At 55.1% G+C, this 15,027-nt stretch overlaps 1 protein-coding gene across 1 annotated transcript; it reads left to right on the top strand.

The window, feature by feature from the left end:
* The first annotated feature begins 2,669 nt into the window (after nucleotides 1–2,669).
* On the top strand, nucleotides 2,670–10,551 carry TOR4A (torsin family 4 member A). Its single transcript, XM_030961409.1, has 3 exons — nucleotides 2,670–2,757; nucleotides 7,583–8,022; nucleotides 8,055–10,551. The coding sequence occupies exons 2-3, from the start codon at nucleotides 7,622–7,624 to the stop codon at nucleotides 9,385–9,387; spliced, it is 1,734 nt and encodes a 577-aa protein (XP_030817269.1). The 5' UTR covers nucleotides 2,670–2,757; nucleotides 7,583–7,621; the 3' UTR covers nucleotides 9,388–10,551.
* Nucleotides 10,552–15,027: the final 4,476 nt, after the last annotated feature.

The raw sequence follows: 15,027 nt of genomic DNA, 5'->3' as shown, positions 1-15,027 counted from the left end.
AGTCAGAGGCTGGCACCAAAATCTCAGCTCAGGGCACGTACCCCTCTCCCTGGGACATTGTCTGGCCTCTCTCCGTGTGGGAGAGGCTGTGTTTGTGCAGGATTTGCATCCGCGGCCGCAGGAGGGGCTGTGGCACCTCTCGGCCCCATCCGGGCCCCGCAGCCGCTTCCTCCCCGCGGGGCCCGGCCGGGGGGGCCCGGCCTCGGCACCCGCAGGGACACCGGGGACAGGGCTGGGGGCCCCAAGGTCCTGAGGGACATGGCAGTGGCCCCAAATCCCTGGGGGACAGGGCTGAGGGCCCCAAGGTCCTGGGGGACAGGGCAGGTGGCCCCAAGGCTCCAGGGGACAGCGCAGGTGGCCCCAAGGTCCTGAGGGACATGGCAGTGGCCCTAAATCCCTGGGGAACAGGGCTGGGGGCCCCAAGGCCTGGGAGACAGGGCTGGTGGCCCCAATTTGCTCCCACATGGTCCCCCAGTGCACTGCCCTGATGCCCCCTGTGCCCCCCAAGGCACAGCTCCCCCATGTACACAGCCCACACACCCCTCACCTGCAGGACCCCCCCAGGGCACTGCCCCCCATGAAAAATACCCCCCCCCAAAAAAAACCACATTACCTCTGTGCCTGCATGTCCCCCAAGTGTGTCCCCTCCCCACAGGACACAGCAGCTTGTCTCCTCTAATTTGGGGTGCTGGAGGTCCCCAAAGCCCCGTGGGGAGGGGGGACACAGCCCCCACACCAGGGCCAGGAGCAGCTCAAGGGGATGTTTGGGCTGGGAACATAAGCAGGTTTTCCATTGTCCTGTCCTCCTTGTCCCCTCAGGGGACAGACAGTTCCTGGTGCCATCGATGCCCCTGCCCTCCCCAGGTGCTCCCCAGCATTTTTTGAGGGCCACTTCAGACCCAACCTGTGATTTTGGAGTTGGCAGCAACACCAGGACAGTGTCCCCAGCCCTGCATCACCTTGTCTCCTGTGTGGTCACTCCACAGCTGGCAGTGGCCCCCCCAGATCCTCATCCCCCTGTGCCATCCAGCCCCACCAGCACCACGGGGTCCCAGGCAGGTGGGTCCCACATCCCCACTGCCACCAGGGTCTTGTCACCCTCTATCTTCAGCTCAGGAGGGGTTTGGAACCCCCTTTTCCAGAGCAGGCTGTGCATCTTCCACCCTCCCTGGGTTTCCTGCTCTGTTCTGGGGGTTTTCTGTCTCCCCCCATTACCCCCACCAGCTTGTGGAGCACTGAAATGGCTCAAGCTCCTTCCCAGTTAGAGCAGAACAGTTTTTGTTGGGCTGTTGATGTTCACTGGCAGCCCTTGAGGGGAGTGGCAGCTCCTTGCTTCTCTAATGTCGAATCTTTCAGAGCTTGGGGGGGCTCTATGTTTGGGGATTTTTTAATGGTTCCCAACCACATTGCCTGGGGGAAGCTCTTCCTTCCCAAAAACCTGAATTAGCCAGAACATCTTCCTTCACGGCTGCTCCCAAACCACCTGCCAAGCTCATCTTAATAGGATTTCTGCTTCAGGTCAGCCCTGCCCAACTTCCCGACCCCGAAGGGCAGCTCCCAGCTGCCGAGTGTCAGCTCCAGCTGGGCCCCTGTGCCTTCCTGACACAGAAATCCCCACATTTGCAAGGATTTGTTAGGCAAATCCTGCTGGCCATGGCAGAGGCACATGGAGCTGCCTGGCACGGGGCTGGGGAGATTTGCTCAGAGAATCCCCTTCCCCTGAAGTGGGGGGAATAGGGAGCATCACAGCCAGGGTGGGATCTGCACTGTGGTGAACAAAAACCCCTCAGATTTGGGGGATTTTCCCCCTTATTTTTGGTCCTGTGCAATTCGGCTTGCAGGGCACAGGTTCCATCAAAAAAACAGGAGCTTGAAATACCAGCAAGAGCTCACTTAGGGCTTCTCTGGCTTTACCAAATGGGCTTGATTTGGGGGAAAAGCCTTGGCCAGGTTGTGCGAGTGCAGGTGAGAGGTGGGACGTGCCAGGGTGTTCATTCATCAGGGCTGAAGGAAAGGGGGAGTGCAGATGAGGAGGAGCCCCGTGATGAACTTTGGCACTGCTGGGCAAGGAAAACCCCGCTGCTTCCTGCTCTGGAGGCATGAAGTGGTTTTCCCCGTGGGGTTTTTGTGCCCACAGCAGAACCTGGTCCCATGGCTGTCCCCATGTCCCCGAGCTGCTTGGACAGAGCAGCCAAGGGGCCAAGAGCTGCAGCAGGGCCGGGGCAGCAGAGCCAGGACCTGCCCAGGATCCAACCAGCCACTCTGGACTTGCTGCTTTTTCCAGACTCGTTATTTTTCATGCACTCACTCCTTCCCCGCAGTCTGACTCCCTGTTTCTGCTGTCGGCCAGGGTGAGCACCCAAACACCGCGTCAGCCCCAATTAACCCTGCTGGCAGCGTCACCGCGGTGACCTTTGGGGTGAGGGCTCCGGGCTGGTGACTCAGCACAGCCAGTGCCGGGGGTGGGGATGCTGTGCCGGGCTCGGGGCTGTCCGGGCGGTGAGCTCAGCCCGCTGCCCGTGCTCGCTCGCACGGTGCCGCCGTGACGGGGAGGGCCTGCCCGGGAGGGGGACACGGAACCGGCCGGCAGCGGCCATCCCATGGCAGGCGAGAAGGAAGTGCCGCCCAGGGCCACTCCTCCTCACCATTTCCTCTCCGGGCTGGTTTCTGTACGGATGAGAGCGGCCACACAGGAGCTGCCGGCCCGTCCGAGGCCGGAGGGGAGAGCCCGTGACCGGCGGCGAGGGGACACCGCGGGTAACTGCGCTGCCATCGCTCCCTGTCCTGCCCCCAGCCCTCAGGGGCCACCGAGGCACCCCAGGGCTCCTTCCAGCTCCATCCCTGCCATCGCTTTCTGCTCGTCCCCAGTCGCTGCTTTCCAGCAGAAGCCGCCTCGGTTTTCCAGGGATGGTTTGGGATGCTCCAGGCTCTTCCCCTCTGCTTGCTGCCCTTCCCTTCGGACTTGGCTTCGGGGCCTGGCAATACCTGGGGCTGGGCTGGTGGGGTTGGTGGTGCACAGGCTGCCGGGGTGGGAGCTGCTGGCTGTCACCGCTGTCACCGCTGTCACCCTGTGCCGTGCTCGGGAGGGTGGCCGTGCCTCAAACCGCCCTGCTCGGCTTGTTCGCAGCCGGGGCCCCCGGGCAGCTGCGGTTCGGGATGCCGGGGCCGTGCTGGCCTCTGCCGACATTCCGGGTTTCTCCTCCCAGCCGCTGACCCCTTTATCTGCAGCCCCCACAGCGAGGGGCTGCTTTGTGCCGCCTTCCCCGCTCTCATCCATCCACCCTTTTGGATGGAGGGTTTGGCTCCAGCTGGGGATGGGGGATATCAATCTTTAGAATTTCCCAGCCGTTCCCTTTTCCCAGCACCTTTGCTTATCCACAGAGGCTGAGTTTGGGTGCAGCCTGCCCAGCCGGGAGTGCTTTAACCCGGACCGCGGCTCTCCGCTGGCCTCTCCTGCCCCCAGGGCTTTGCCGGGGCTGTCCCCATCGTGCTCCCCTCTCCTGGTTGCCTCCAGCTGCCCACACAGGCTCCTGTGTTGTGGAAACGTTGTTGTGGAGCAGCAGGGTGCACCAACGCAAACACTGCAAGAGCTACAGCAGGAAAGCTGGAGGCTTCCCAGGAGTGCTTCCAAGTGCAAGTTTTCCTGTGGTGTTCAGGCTCAGGACAGAGATCAGCAGTGTTTACACGAGCACTGGGATGCTGCACTCTGAATTCCTGCCTTCTCTTTCCTGTTGTTTTCACTAAATATTAAATTAAGCTGTCAAAGTGCACCATTGCTGGCTGACACAGCCTCCTGCCCAGCCCCGACCCGACACTGAGTGTGCAAGGGCTGCTCTTAGAAACTTCCAGTCCTGTGTAAATACCAGCAGGTATTAGGGACTGAGTCATGGCATTAACAGGGTTATTATATTCATGACTGGACAGATTCCTTGCTCAGGATGGGGTTTTGTCCTTCCACCCTGCCTTGCTCAGGCTCATCTGGAGGGTTGGGCATCCCACACTGGTGGGATGGATGTGCTGGTGGGCTTTTGAGAAGAGGATCTTGAACACCTCCCAGTTGGTGGGCACTCAGTCCTCACCATTCCCCACAGGGCTTGGGGCTCTCTGCATGGGCATGGCAGTGGGAGAGCAGGCTCTGGGCTGTGAGCAGCCACATCACTCCCTGTTTCAGCTGCAGCAGCACCTGGCAGTGTCCATGGGCAGTGCTTGGGGTGTCCTGTGTTTCCCTGCCACGAGCAGCCTGCCAGGCCTTGAAGGGAGCCCATGAAAAAGAGAGAGAAAATTTAGAGCAGGTCCTGTTATGACAGGACAAGAGGTGATGGCTTAAACTAGAAGAGAGTGGCTTTAGATTAGAGATAAGGAAGTTTCTGAGAATGAGGGTGGTGAGGCCCTGGCAGGGGTGCCCAGGGTGGCTGCCCCACTGCAGGCCAGCTTGGATGGCGCTTGGAGCAGCCTGGGCTGGTGCGAGGTGTTTGGAATGAGATGGTCTTTGAAGGTTCCATCCAGCCATAACTATTCCATGATTCCGTGATCCTTCTGTTCTCAAAAACTTCTCCTGTAAATTTCCATAGCCTCTGCCCTGGCATTTAACCAACCCCTCCTCTTCACCTGCAAGGGCTTGGGGCCGAAAAATGTCACCCTGTGCTTGTGGAGATGTTTGTCAGTGCCTGGAGGGTTTTCTCATCCCTGGCTGAGCTCTTGGTGTCCCTGATCCCTTGAGCCCAGGCTGGTGTGAGCTGCAGGGGCTGCTCCCAGTGGCTTTGGGGCCAGCTGTCCCTTTGGGTTCCTGCAGGCACTGTGTGAGCAAGGTGGTGCAGGATGGAGAGGGGCAAGGCTGTGACTGCAGGGGGGTGTGGGGACAGCCCAGGGCTCTCAGTGGCATCCTTTGGATGGCATCGCAGTGATGGTGGCATCCAGCCCTTCTTCCTGGGGCTGCCTCAGGGCCTCCTTGACAGATCCTGTCTGGCTGGTTTTGCCTTTGCACACCAAGCCCTGCACAGGGTCAGGAACTGGGTCAGCAATTAGCACTCGGGGTTAATTACTGCCAGCAGTGGAAGCTCCAGCGATGATGCCTGGGCTCACTGGCTGCCCTCACACGGCCCCAAAATCAGCTTGTGCGCAGATGGGAGTGAAGCTTTGCATTTCAGAGCAGCCAGGACGGGTGTGGGGTTTAGCAAGGGGGCAGAGGGGGCATTTCCAGGGCCCGTGGCTCCCCCACAGCCCCCGGGTGCCCTCGGGCTCGGGGTGACGGAGCCGCTTTGCGCAGGGGAAGTAAAACCTGGTCCAGAGCGTGACTTTGTGCAGGTTGGTGCTTCCTGCTGAGCTGCAGGGAGTTAATAAAAAACTTCCCGACCTCCCTGCTCCCTCCAGAGTCGTGGTGCCTTTGGCAAGACCCGGTGTTGATGTTTTAAGGATGGCTGATGAAAGTGGCATTTCCTCACGCTGCTGTGCTGGCTCTGTGCTCGGGGCTGGCAGCGCCACAGTGTTGGGGAAGATGAAACAGGAAAGCCTTATAAATATGATTGTCTGGCAAAAGATTTTGAGAATATGGAAACTATAAGCGAGATTGAAATGAAAGCAGCTTTAAGATCCCTTAATTACTGAACAACTGGAAAACAATGGTGTGGCTGGACTGAAGGTAATCCCCTTTTGATGGAACAACACCCTCTGCTTGCAGACAGGCCCAAGGGTCAGAGCAGACCCTGCTAGCTTGGCAGAAGGGGCCCAAAGAGGAGTTTTTAGGGTTTAAAATGTAACGCAGGATGGTAATGTAATGATTCTTATAGGCTGTATGTAAATGCTGTAGGATTTGTATATTGTACTAGATTTGTTAGTGAGAATTAGAATATTCAACACAAAAAAAGATTTATGGTATTGTAACGGGAACCTCATTCTCTTACCCCTTTTACTCTCTTACCTTTTTTACTCCCTTACTCTCTCACCCTCTCATCCTCTCTACCCCTCTGTTCTCTTGAAGCTCTGAGCTGTGCCTGGCAGCTCCCAGCAGGGCCCTGCACCCAGGCCCTTTGCAATAAACCCCAAGTTCCATGACCTGGCTGCAGAGATCTCTCGTCTCCTGTCCATCCCCACCGTCCTACCCCCCGATGCTCCCACACCACAGCAGCAAAGTGTCCCCTGTGTCAGCACTGCTGCAGCCCAGAGGTGTCAGAAAAGTGTCCTCCCACCATGGCACAGCTTCTGCCACCTCCAGCCTCATGCCAGGCAAGGCCAGGGCAGCACGTGGGGCTCCATCCAACCCTGCAGAGCTGTGATCTCCCAGGGGTTCCCTGCTGGGTCTGTGCCTCTTGTCACATCCCCCTGGCCTCTCCTTCTTGTTTGCCAGCTGAAGTTTGTCTATTCAGGTGGTTATCTCAGGATGACCACGTGCCTGAGCTCTCCTGTGCAGCTCCAGGGTCTCATGTGGCAGCCCCTGTGTGCATGCCCAGGGGTGTGTGTGGGCACAGAGGGCATGGAGGGACTGTGGGGGTGGCAGGGTTGGGGTTCTCTGGGGCTCCCCATCTCCTCTCCCCACAGCCAGGTGCTGCTGGCAGGCTCACAGCCACACTGGCTCCCTGCAGCCCCTCTGAGCCTTCCCATCAGGGCAGCTCTCATCTCATCTCACCTCCCTGCCAGGCACATCCACCAGCACAGCCAGGAAAATCCTCCCTGGGAGGTGCCCCCACAGCCACGATGGCAACCACAGCAAGTCACTCCCACAGCCCCAGAGGTGTCTGTGGGTGGACAGTGACCTCCCACAGGGTGTGTACGTGCCTGGGTGCATGTGCTGGCACAGAGCTGGGGCTTTGTGTCTTCCTTGAATTTAGCAGGTATAGGGAAAGCTGTGGGCAGCTGTGGTTCAGAGCATGGGTCAGTCTGTCCTGCTGTCCTGTCTCCTTCTTACAGCAGAGCCTTTGGCCCCAGCCAGCTCTGACCTTCCCTTCTGCATCTGAGGCAGGGTTGGGTTTGTGCTTTAATATCATTTTGCATTAATTGACACTGAGGAACCACTGAGGGAGCTGGGGGTGCTCAGCCTGGAGAAAAGGAGACCCAGGGCTGCCCCCATCACTCTGCACAGCTCCTGAAAGGTGCCTGTGCTCACCTGGGGCTGGGCTCTTTCTGCAGCAGCACTGACACAACCAGAGCACACAGCCTCAAGCTGCACCAAGGGAAATTCAGGTTGGATATTAGGAAAATATTTTTCATGGAAAGAGTGATAAAGTTCTGGAATGGCTGCTCAGGGAGGTGGTGGAGTCCCCATCCCTGGGTGTGTTTAACAAAGCCTGGATGTGGCACTGGGTGCCAGGGTTGAGTTGAGGGGTTGGGGCTGGGTTGGACTTGATGATCTTGAAGGTCTCTTCCAGCCCAGTCATTCTGTGAATCCTGTGAATTTCATCTGTAGTTTTGCACATCTGTCCCATCTTCCAGAAAGTCAACTTAAGTCTGAAAGTCTTTGCCACCTTGCCATTGCTGATTGCTGCAGGTTTCTGTCCATTAGAAAGGGGGATATCTGTCTAATTCCAGTGTTATTGGTCACTTCCTGATATTAGGACGGTTGATTTTACATCATTCCTTTTCTTTTTAGAAAGAAGATGATGTGAATGGGCTGTAAGAACCAGAAGAGATGGAGGAAGAGCTGCCCTGCTCTGAGGTGGATGGAAAAAGTTTCCTTAGGGATCTGGGGGTGGAGATGCCCTGCATGGAGAGCAGTCCCACAGGAGACACATCTGGAGCAGAGGAGGATGCAGGAGAGGTTCCCTGTGCTGAGAGCAGCACAAAAGAAGAGGCTGCAACTGACCCAGGAATTGTCTTCACTGAGGGCAGCATGGAAGGAGAGACACAGGGCAGTGGCAGTGGCAGGGAAGGGGGCATTCCTGGCAGTGCCAGTGGCAGTGACAGGGAAGGGGACATTCCTGGCAGTAGCAGGGAAGGGGACATTGCTGGCAGTGGCAGTGACAGGGAAGAGGACATTCCTGGCAGTGGCAGTGACAGGGAAGGGGACATTGCCGTCACCGACAGCGATGGGCAAGAGGAGATTGCCACACGGATAGTGACAGGGAAGGGGAAATGCCCTGTGATGCAAAAGAAGAGGCCTCTAGCTCTGAGAGTGACGCAGAGGAAGTACCAGATGCTGTGATCCCTGCTGCTTCCAAGAAAATCACTTCCATTTCCTCCCCCCTGCGGGCCATCGTCCGCCTGCGCCGGCGCTACCAGGGGCTGAAGAAAAGCCGGCTGCATTTGGAGCTGCCTCGGGAAAAGTCTGCAGAGTTTGTCCACACCAGGCTGCTGCAGAGGCAGCTGTCCCTGAACAGAACTTCCCTGTACAGCCCTTCCATGGCCTTCTTTAATCAGTCTGGCTTTGAGAGCTCCCAGTACTTCACCTTTGACACGTCTGTGGAACATTACTCGGTGAAAAAGTGCAGGCGGAAAAAGAGCCGGAGGAAATCCAGGATGGTTCTCTACCCAGATAAAACAAAAAAATACCTCCCAGCAGAGGAGAAGAGCAAGGCAAAGCGCTGCCTCCTCTTGCTCATTGCCATTATGTTCTTCCAGATTCTTAATGCAATAGAGAACCTGGATGATAACCTCCAAAAATACGACCTGGATGGTTTGGAGAAAACCATGCACCGGGAAGTGTTTGGGCAGAAGGTTGCTGTGGAAAGTATTGTGGAATTACTGAAGGACTATCTGGCTACCCACGTCCACAACAAGCCTCTGGTGATCTCTCTGAACGGCCCCACAGGGGTTGGGAAGAGCCACGTTGGCTGGGTGCTGGCCAAGCACTTCCGCTCTGTCATGGACAATGACTTTGTGCTGCAGTACTTTGTGATGCATCACTGCCCCAGCGGGGTGGCTCCGCTCACCTGTGAAATAGATCTGTCCAAGAAGATTGCTGACATGGTTACCAGAGCTGAAATAGAGGAAAAGACCCCACTGTTTATTCTGGATGAGGTTGAGCTCATGTCCCCCGTCCTGCTGGACACTCTCAGCCGATTCTTTGAACCCAATCAAACCAACGAGTTCCTCAATGCCATCTACATTTTAATCAGCAACCTGGGAGGTGCTGAAATCACAAAGTTCGTTATCCAGAATGCATCCACTGAGCTCCTGCATCAGCAGCGTGGAGCTGAAGAGCTGCTGAGCATCATCCAGCCAGTGCTGGGCAGGGTGCACCCTCTGTGGAAGGCTGCAGACATCATCCCCTTCGTCCTCCTGGAGAAGGCTCACGTCATAAACTGCTTCCAGGAGCAGATGAGGAGGGAGGGGCTCTACCCTGACCAGAAACACATTGAAAATTTGGCAAATCAGCTCAGTTACTACACTACAGGGGACAAGCAGTACTCCAGCATGGGCTGCAAGCAGGTTGTGGCCAAAGTCAACCTCCTGTAGGGATTTACTGCAGGGACCAAGCCCTGCTCTCGGGGTTTGCAAAGTTCTGTGCTCATGAGGAGTGTGTCCCACCAGGCTGAGCTCAAGGTGTCCTTTCTCAGCCCTGCACTGGCTCTGCCCTGGTCCAGGGGCAGCCTGGACAACCTGGTCCCTGTTCTCCTCCAGAGGCTTCGCTTTTTCCTGATGTTCTGTGGAAAAGGAAGGGCAAGGAAGCTGCAGCCACCTCCCAATAAGTGCAAGATGCTTTGTTCCTCATTCTCATTTGGGATTCTTGTCATTAAGGAGTTTTGAGGTGGCATCAAAAGCTGCAGGTTATAAATAGGATGGAAGAATCCCTGGGTCACTGCCCCTGCAGAACATGTCACCTCCTGTGTCTCACTCTCTCCAGGCTCACAGCTCTTTGCTTTCCTTGGTCCTGGCTGGCATGTGCAGGGCAGGGGCAGGGCTGGACCCCTGGCCTGGGGCAGTTTGTGGCTCCTGCCCCCCAGATGTGCAGGCTGCCCTCCCCACCTCCTACGTGACCACATCCTCAGAACAGTTTTTGGACCTGCTCCTGAGCTGTTGCTCTTCTGAGCTCATCCCTGAGCTCACCTTTGGCACCTGCAGTGAGATTTCTGCCCTGCAGGTGTGTTTGGGCTCGCCTCAAAGACTGCTCAGCTGTGCCAGATGGTGCAGAAATAACTCTGGATTGTTTCAGGTCTGGTGGTGACACCTCATCCTCAGAGCTCTTCTGCTTTTTGCCTTTTTGTCACTGTGGGCATTGTCTAGAAAGCCCAAAGCAGCAATGGATGGATATTAAGCAACACACGCTGGAAAAGACAGTTTGGGCTGATGGAGTGGGAATCCTGGGCTTGTTCCCAGTCCTGAGAGGCCAAGAAGAGGCTTTGCCATTGAGCCCCAGGTGAGCTGTGGCCTGGGAGCAGCTTGGGAAGAGCACACAGCCATGTTTTGAGCAAAACTGAGCAGGTATTTATGACATTGTTTTCTCAGGTTGTGGTTTTGTACAAGATTTCTCCAACTTGCTGTGAATTCCCAGACAAGAAACCCTTTGGATGTTTGCACTGGGGTTTTGATTCACCTCTCTCTCACTGTTGATCTCCAAAGACTCTGTCACGTACTCCAGCTTCCAGAGCTATTGTCAGGAATAAACCCAAACTATCCTGAATAAAAGAATTGAAAGTACATTTCTTTTATTTGACTGAAATTTGGATTTCCTCCAAAATTTCCCTTCTGTAGCCATGTACCCCTGGTAAATCCAATCCCAACCCCACACAGAGTGCAGCAGTGCCAAAGCTGGGAGCTGCACAGCTCCTCCATCCAATCCATCTAAATTCATGTGTCCTCAAAAACCAGCCGGTTTGCACAGCTCAGAGAGCTTAACTTAAGCTGTAAACTGAGCTTACTGCTAAGACATTTGGGATGCTTTTATCCTGGGTGAGAAACAACTCAGGGACCAGGATTCCCCTCCTCCAGCTGGGAGAGGGGCAGATGTTGGTTCTGATTGTCTCAACAATGGTTTTGTTTATAAATGCCACCCACGGGTGTTTGGTTGTGCCAGAGGTCCCTGGGTGCCTCCACCCCAACCATCACCCTCTGCAGAAGGGGAGGGTGACCCGAGTGGAGCTGAGCACCTCAGAGTTTGTTTCCACCCCTCTAAATCAGGGCTCCTGGCCATTCCCTGAGCCTGAGTTTTCCTGGGTGCTCTGAGCACCTTGAAGACCTGCTGGAGCCTTTGTGTCTCACAGATTCCTCCCAGTGCACAGAGCTGGGGCTCAGCTGCCTGGGCACCACCTCATCCCTCAGCTCTGCAGATGAGGGATGGTCAGACAGCACAGGAGGCCCCAGACTGTGGAGAGGACTTTTCCTGCCAGAAGGACAGGACTCAAATCCCAGCTCAAATGGCTCTTTAGGTTGTCCCTAAAGGCTTCCTCAGCTGGCAAAAGCTCTCCCTGAGTCAGGGCACATCTGTGTGGTGCTGGGGCAGTGGCTGGGGCAGGCTGCTCCCTCCCTGCTGCACACCCTGTGTCTGATCCCAGTTCAGCAGCACTGGGATGGCTGTCACTGCTGCCTGGGGACACTGCAGGTACTCTGCACCCTGCAGCTGCATCCAGAGCCACACTGGGGTTTGGGCCAAGTTCCCTTTCTGCGTTTGCCCTGGGGAAAGTGCTGGGTGATTCCAAGCAGCTCTGTAGTGAGGAGGGTGCTGTCACTGCCCAGGAGAGCAGGAATGAAGGAGAGGGGCAGGAGGGGATAGGATATAATTCATGTTTTGAGAGCTCAGACTGTGACCCACTGCCCACTCTGGGCTGCAGCTTTTCCAGGGCTGGTTCAGGACAGGACAGGAGCTCCAATTGCCCCGGTGTGTGAGTTGGGAGGGTTTGTTTTATCTCATACATTGGTTATGAACTGCTCTCCCCAGGCAGGAGCTGGGGCTGGGGTTCCCAGGACACTCCTGCCCCAGGGATGGGATGTGCCCTGTGCCTCTCCATGGACGTGGCCCAGCTCCAGCCACAGGAAGGTGGGTGGGTGCACGTTCTGCAGGAGCTCTGGATAACTTCAGCTGCCTCAGGGAAAAGAGCTTTGGATTGAAATATTCCTAAAAAGGACCTGATCCCCAGCAGCCTCCCTTCATCAAAGCCTGTCTGAGGCTGCCTCCAGAGGTGGGTGCTGGCTGGTGGGGCCAGCCTGGCTGCCAGCCTGAGTCCTGCAGGATTTCCCTCCCCTTGGGAAGGTGTGATGGCCCAGGAGCAGAGCTCTATGACACAGCATCACCCCAGCCCTGCTGGGCCTGCCTGTCCCTGAGCTCCCTGGGTGCTGCTGGGGCTGCTGCCAGTGCTGTGTGCCCACCCAGCAGGACCTTGTCCTCTCTCCTGAGGCCTCTGCCCATCCCTGAGAATCTCTGGTGTTGGCCCAGGGCACCTGAACCGTGTTTGCAGAGAGAGGCAGACAGAGGGGTGCAGAGGGATCCCATCTCCATGTGCAGCAGGGACTTGTCCCTGTGCTAAGGGCAAGGAAAAGCTGCTGCCACTCCCTGGAAGGGATTTGTTGCTTTTCCAACTCCTGTGGTTGTCAGTGAACAGGTGAGGTGCCACCAGGAAGGCGGATTTTGATCCCAGGGGTGGCAGGGAAGATCAGGGCTGCAGCAGAGGAGAAAAGAGCAAGGACAGCCCAGGTAGGTCAGGCTGCAGTTCCTGCCAGGGTGCAGAGGGAATGTCTGCAGTGGCTTCTGAGACCTTGCAGTGCTGGGGTGAGTCCTGGAAAGGTGCAGGGAGGGCAAGCACCCCTCTCCTTGGAAAGGAGGAGGAGGGACAGGGAAATGCAGGAGTGAATTCACTACCTGTGAGCATCCTGGAGAGATGGGAGAAATTACATCCAAGGTTTTTCAAAAACAGTTGTAACCATAGAATTTAGTTTCTTCCTTTCACAGGATATTCAGAGAGTAGCTGTTAATAGTTACTGGGATGAACTGGAAAGAGCTGGGGAAATGAAATATTCCATAAATGGTGGGAGAACAGAGTCAGACAGAGACAGACATGGTTTGTCTGCACATGGAATTTGGAGGGGAAGGGGAGCTGAGAGGCACCCAAACACTGCAGGAGACAGGCCTGGGATGGAAATCATAAACTGGGGGAAAGGTCTGAAAGAAAGTGCTGCAGAGGAGGGTGTGAGTGAGCAAATGCACGTTCCAGGGTGGGGAGGGTGAAGGGCTGGAAGGAAAACAAGCCTGGGGGCATCGCAGCACTCGCCCTCCACAGGAGGGATAACACCCCGGGGCCCAGAACGGCAAACATCCCATTAAAATGTATAAATAGGTGTGTTGCATATGCAAGGGGTGAAGTAATGCCGGGCCACGCTGGAGCAGTGTGGCACCATATTTGGGCACCTCTCGGGCAGGAGGGAGGGAGGGAGAGCTGGGTGCTGTGCCCCCCCAGCATCCTGGGCCGGGAGCAAGTGTTATTTATAAATAAGAAGCTTGACTAGGCCAATATTCAAGCAGCAATCAATTTATTAATTAATATGGTAAAGTATGAGCCATACAGCGCTGGGTACAGCGGGGGAAGTTTTCCCTCCAACTGCACATCGATAATTGAAGCTTTATAGGGATACTCATCAGCTTTCTCAGCAGGTTCTATTCCAATTTTTACTCATCAGCAGTTTCTATTCCCAATTTTTACATCACAATTCTATACACTATTGTGATTTAGTTCTCAGGATGTATCCCAAAAGGAGTATCCCCAGGTGGTGGTGGGCCAGTTTCTGACAGAAGAAAGACGAATCCCATCTGGTGGAGTCCAGCTCCCCAGATGTGGGTCCAACTTTTGATTGCAGAGACTATAAATCTAATAATAGTGATGTCCAGCTACCCTTGGTTGAAACTATTAATCTTCCTTTCTCAAGCTGTTTTTCTCTGCTTTATTAAGGCATGAGATAAGCATATTTCCTTTATATATATTGCAAAGCTATAGTTTCAAGGATACAAGCAATATTCTAAAATTATACTTCAAAAGGTTATTCTTGCAGAACTCTTTAAGGCTTAACTATAAGCAAAAAGCAACATCCTTAATGCTTTAATTCCAATGCTCCTAAATCAACTAAGGTTAATTGCAAAGAAAAGATGGGTTCAAAGGCCTTCTTCCATGCCTTACTTTCCTCAGTTATTATTAGATTTCGCAACTGTCCCATTGTCTGTCTCCACACATATGGCAATCACAAATACACACATTGCCTGTTTGTACCTGACACGGAACACAGCTTTGTATTTCACAGGAGGGAGAGCTGGGTGCTGTGGCCCCTCAGCATCCTGCTGGGACCTGGAGTGCAGGATGGGCTGTGGAGCCCAGGGAGAAGTTCCAGGTTGTTCTGGTTTAGGGCAAATTTGGGAGAAAATCTCCAAAGGGAGGCCCCTCCAGAAAGCAAACCCACACAGCTTCTTCCCCCAACTGGTTCGGGAAGGATTCCTTGGAGAGAAGTGGAAAGAACCTGTTTATTTAACACACAAAATGAACAATACTGGGTGACACCACTCTGAAAAAGATGACAAATTCAGAAAATCTCTCTTGGGGATGGTCACTCTGTTATCAGTCCCTCCTGTGCTGGGGCAGCTGCTGCAGCCACAAGGTGCAAACTCTCGGTGTTCCCAGGTCCCAGTCCAGAGCAGGTTTGAGTAGTCCCAAAAAGGGAAAGGAAAAACAGTCCAGGGAAAATTTGGACTGTTTAGTTAAACTAGCTAATGAGCAGGAGCAAAAAGCAAGAGCAAAGCAGGAGCAAAGCAGAAGCAAGAGCAAGAGAAAAACAAAAAGCAAAAGCAGCACCATGTACTGCCCTGTCTCTGTGTCCCACCAGCCCTGGGGGAGCGGCTGAGAGCAAAACCAAAACAAACCATTCGCTCTTCAGAGCCAGTCTTGAAGGCACAGAGCATGATATCCAGCATAAAGAGAACACACCAATGGGGGTACAAGCATCATAACGTCACCCTAGGACACAGGTGAAGCACGATAAAAGCTTTCAAACATGCAAAACGGGGGCAGAAAGGAGACAGCGGCGCTTGGTTCTCCCAGCCCTCCCTGGGCAGGGTGTGGAGCTGGCCCTGGAGAGGGAGGTTTATGTAAAACTTTGGGGAAACTGCTGCAGCTGTGGAAG

Source organism: Camarhynchus parvulus, chromosome 17, assembly GCF_901933205.1.
Source record: "Camarhynchus parvulus chromosome 17, STF_HiC, whole genome shotgun sequence".
Taxonomy (NCBI): Eukaryota; Metazoa; Chordata; class Aves; order Passeriformes; family Thraupidae; genus Camarhynchus; species Camarhynchus parvulus.
This window is presented reverse-complemented; position numbering and strand designations above follow the sequence as displayed.

What these genes read in the sequence shown, in the direction of transcription:
- TOR4A (XM_030961409.1), top strand. Translation starts at nt 7,622, where the DNA reads ATGGAGGAAGAGCTGCCCTGCTCTGAGGTGGATGGAAAAAGTTTCCTT. An exon ending in GCCGTCACCGACAGCGATGG is followed by an intron (nt 8,023 to 8,054) that starts GCAAGAGGAGAT and finishes GGATAGTGACAG; the next exon opens with GGAAGGGGAAATGCCCTGTG.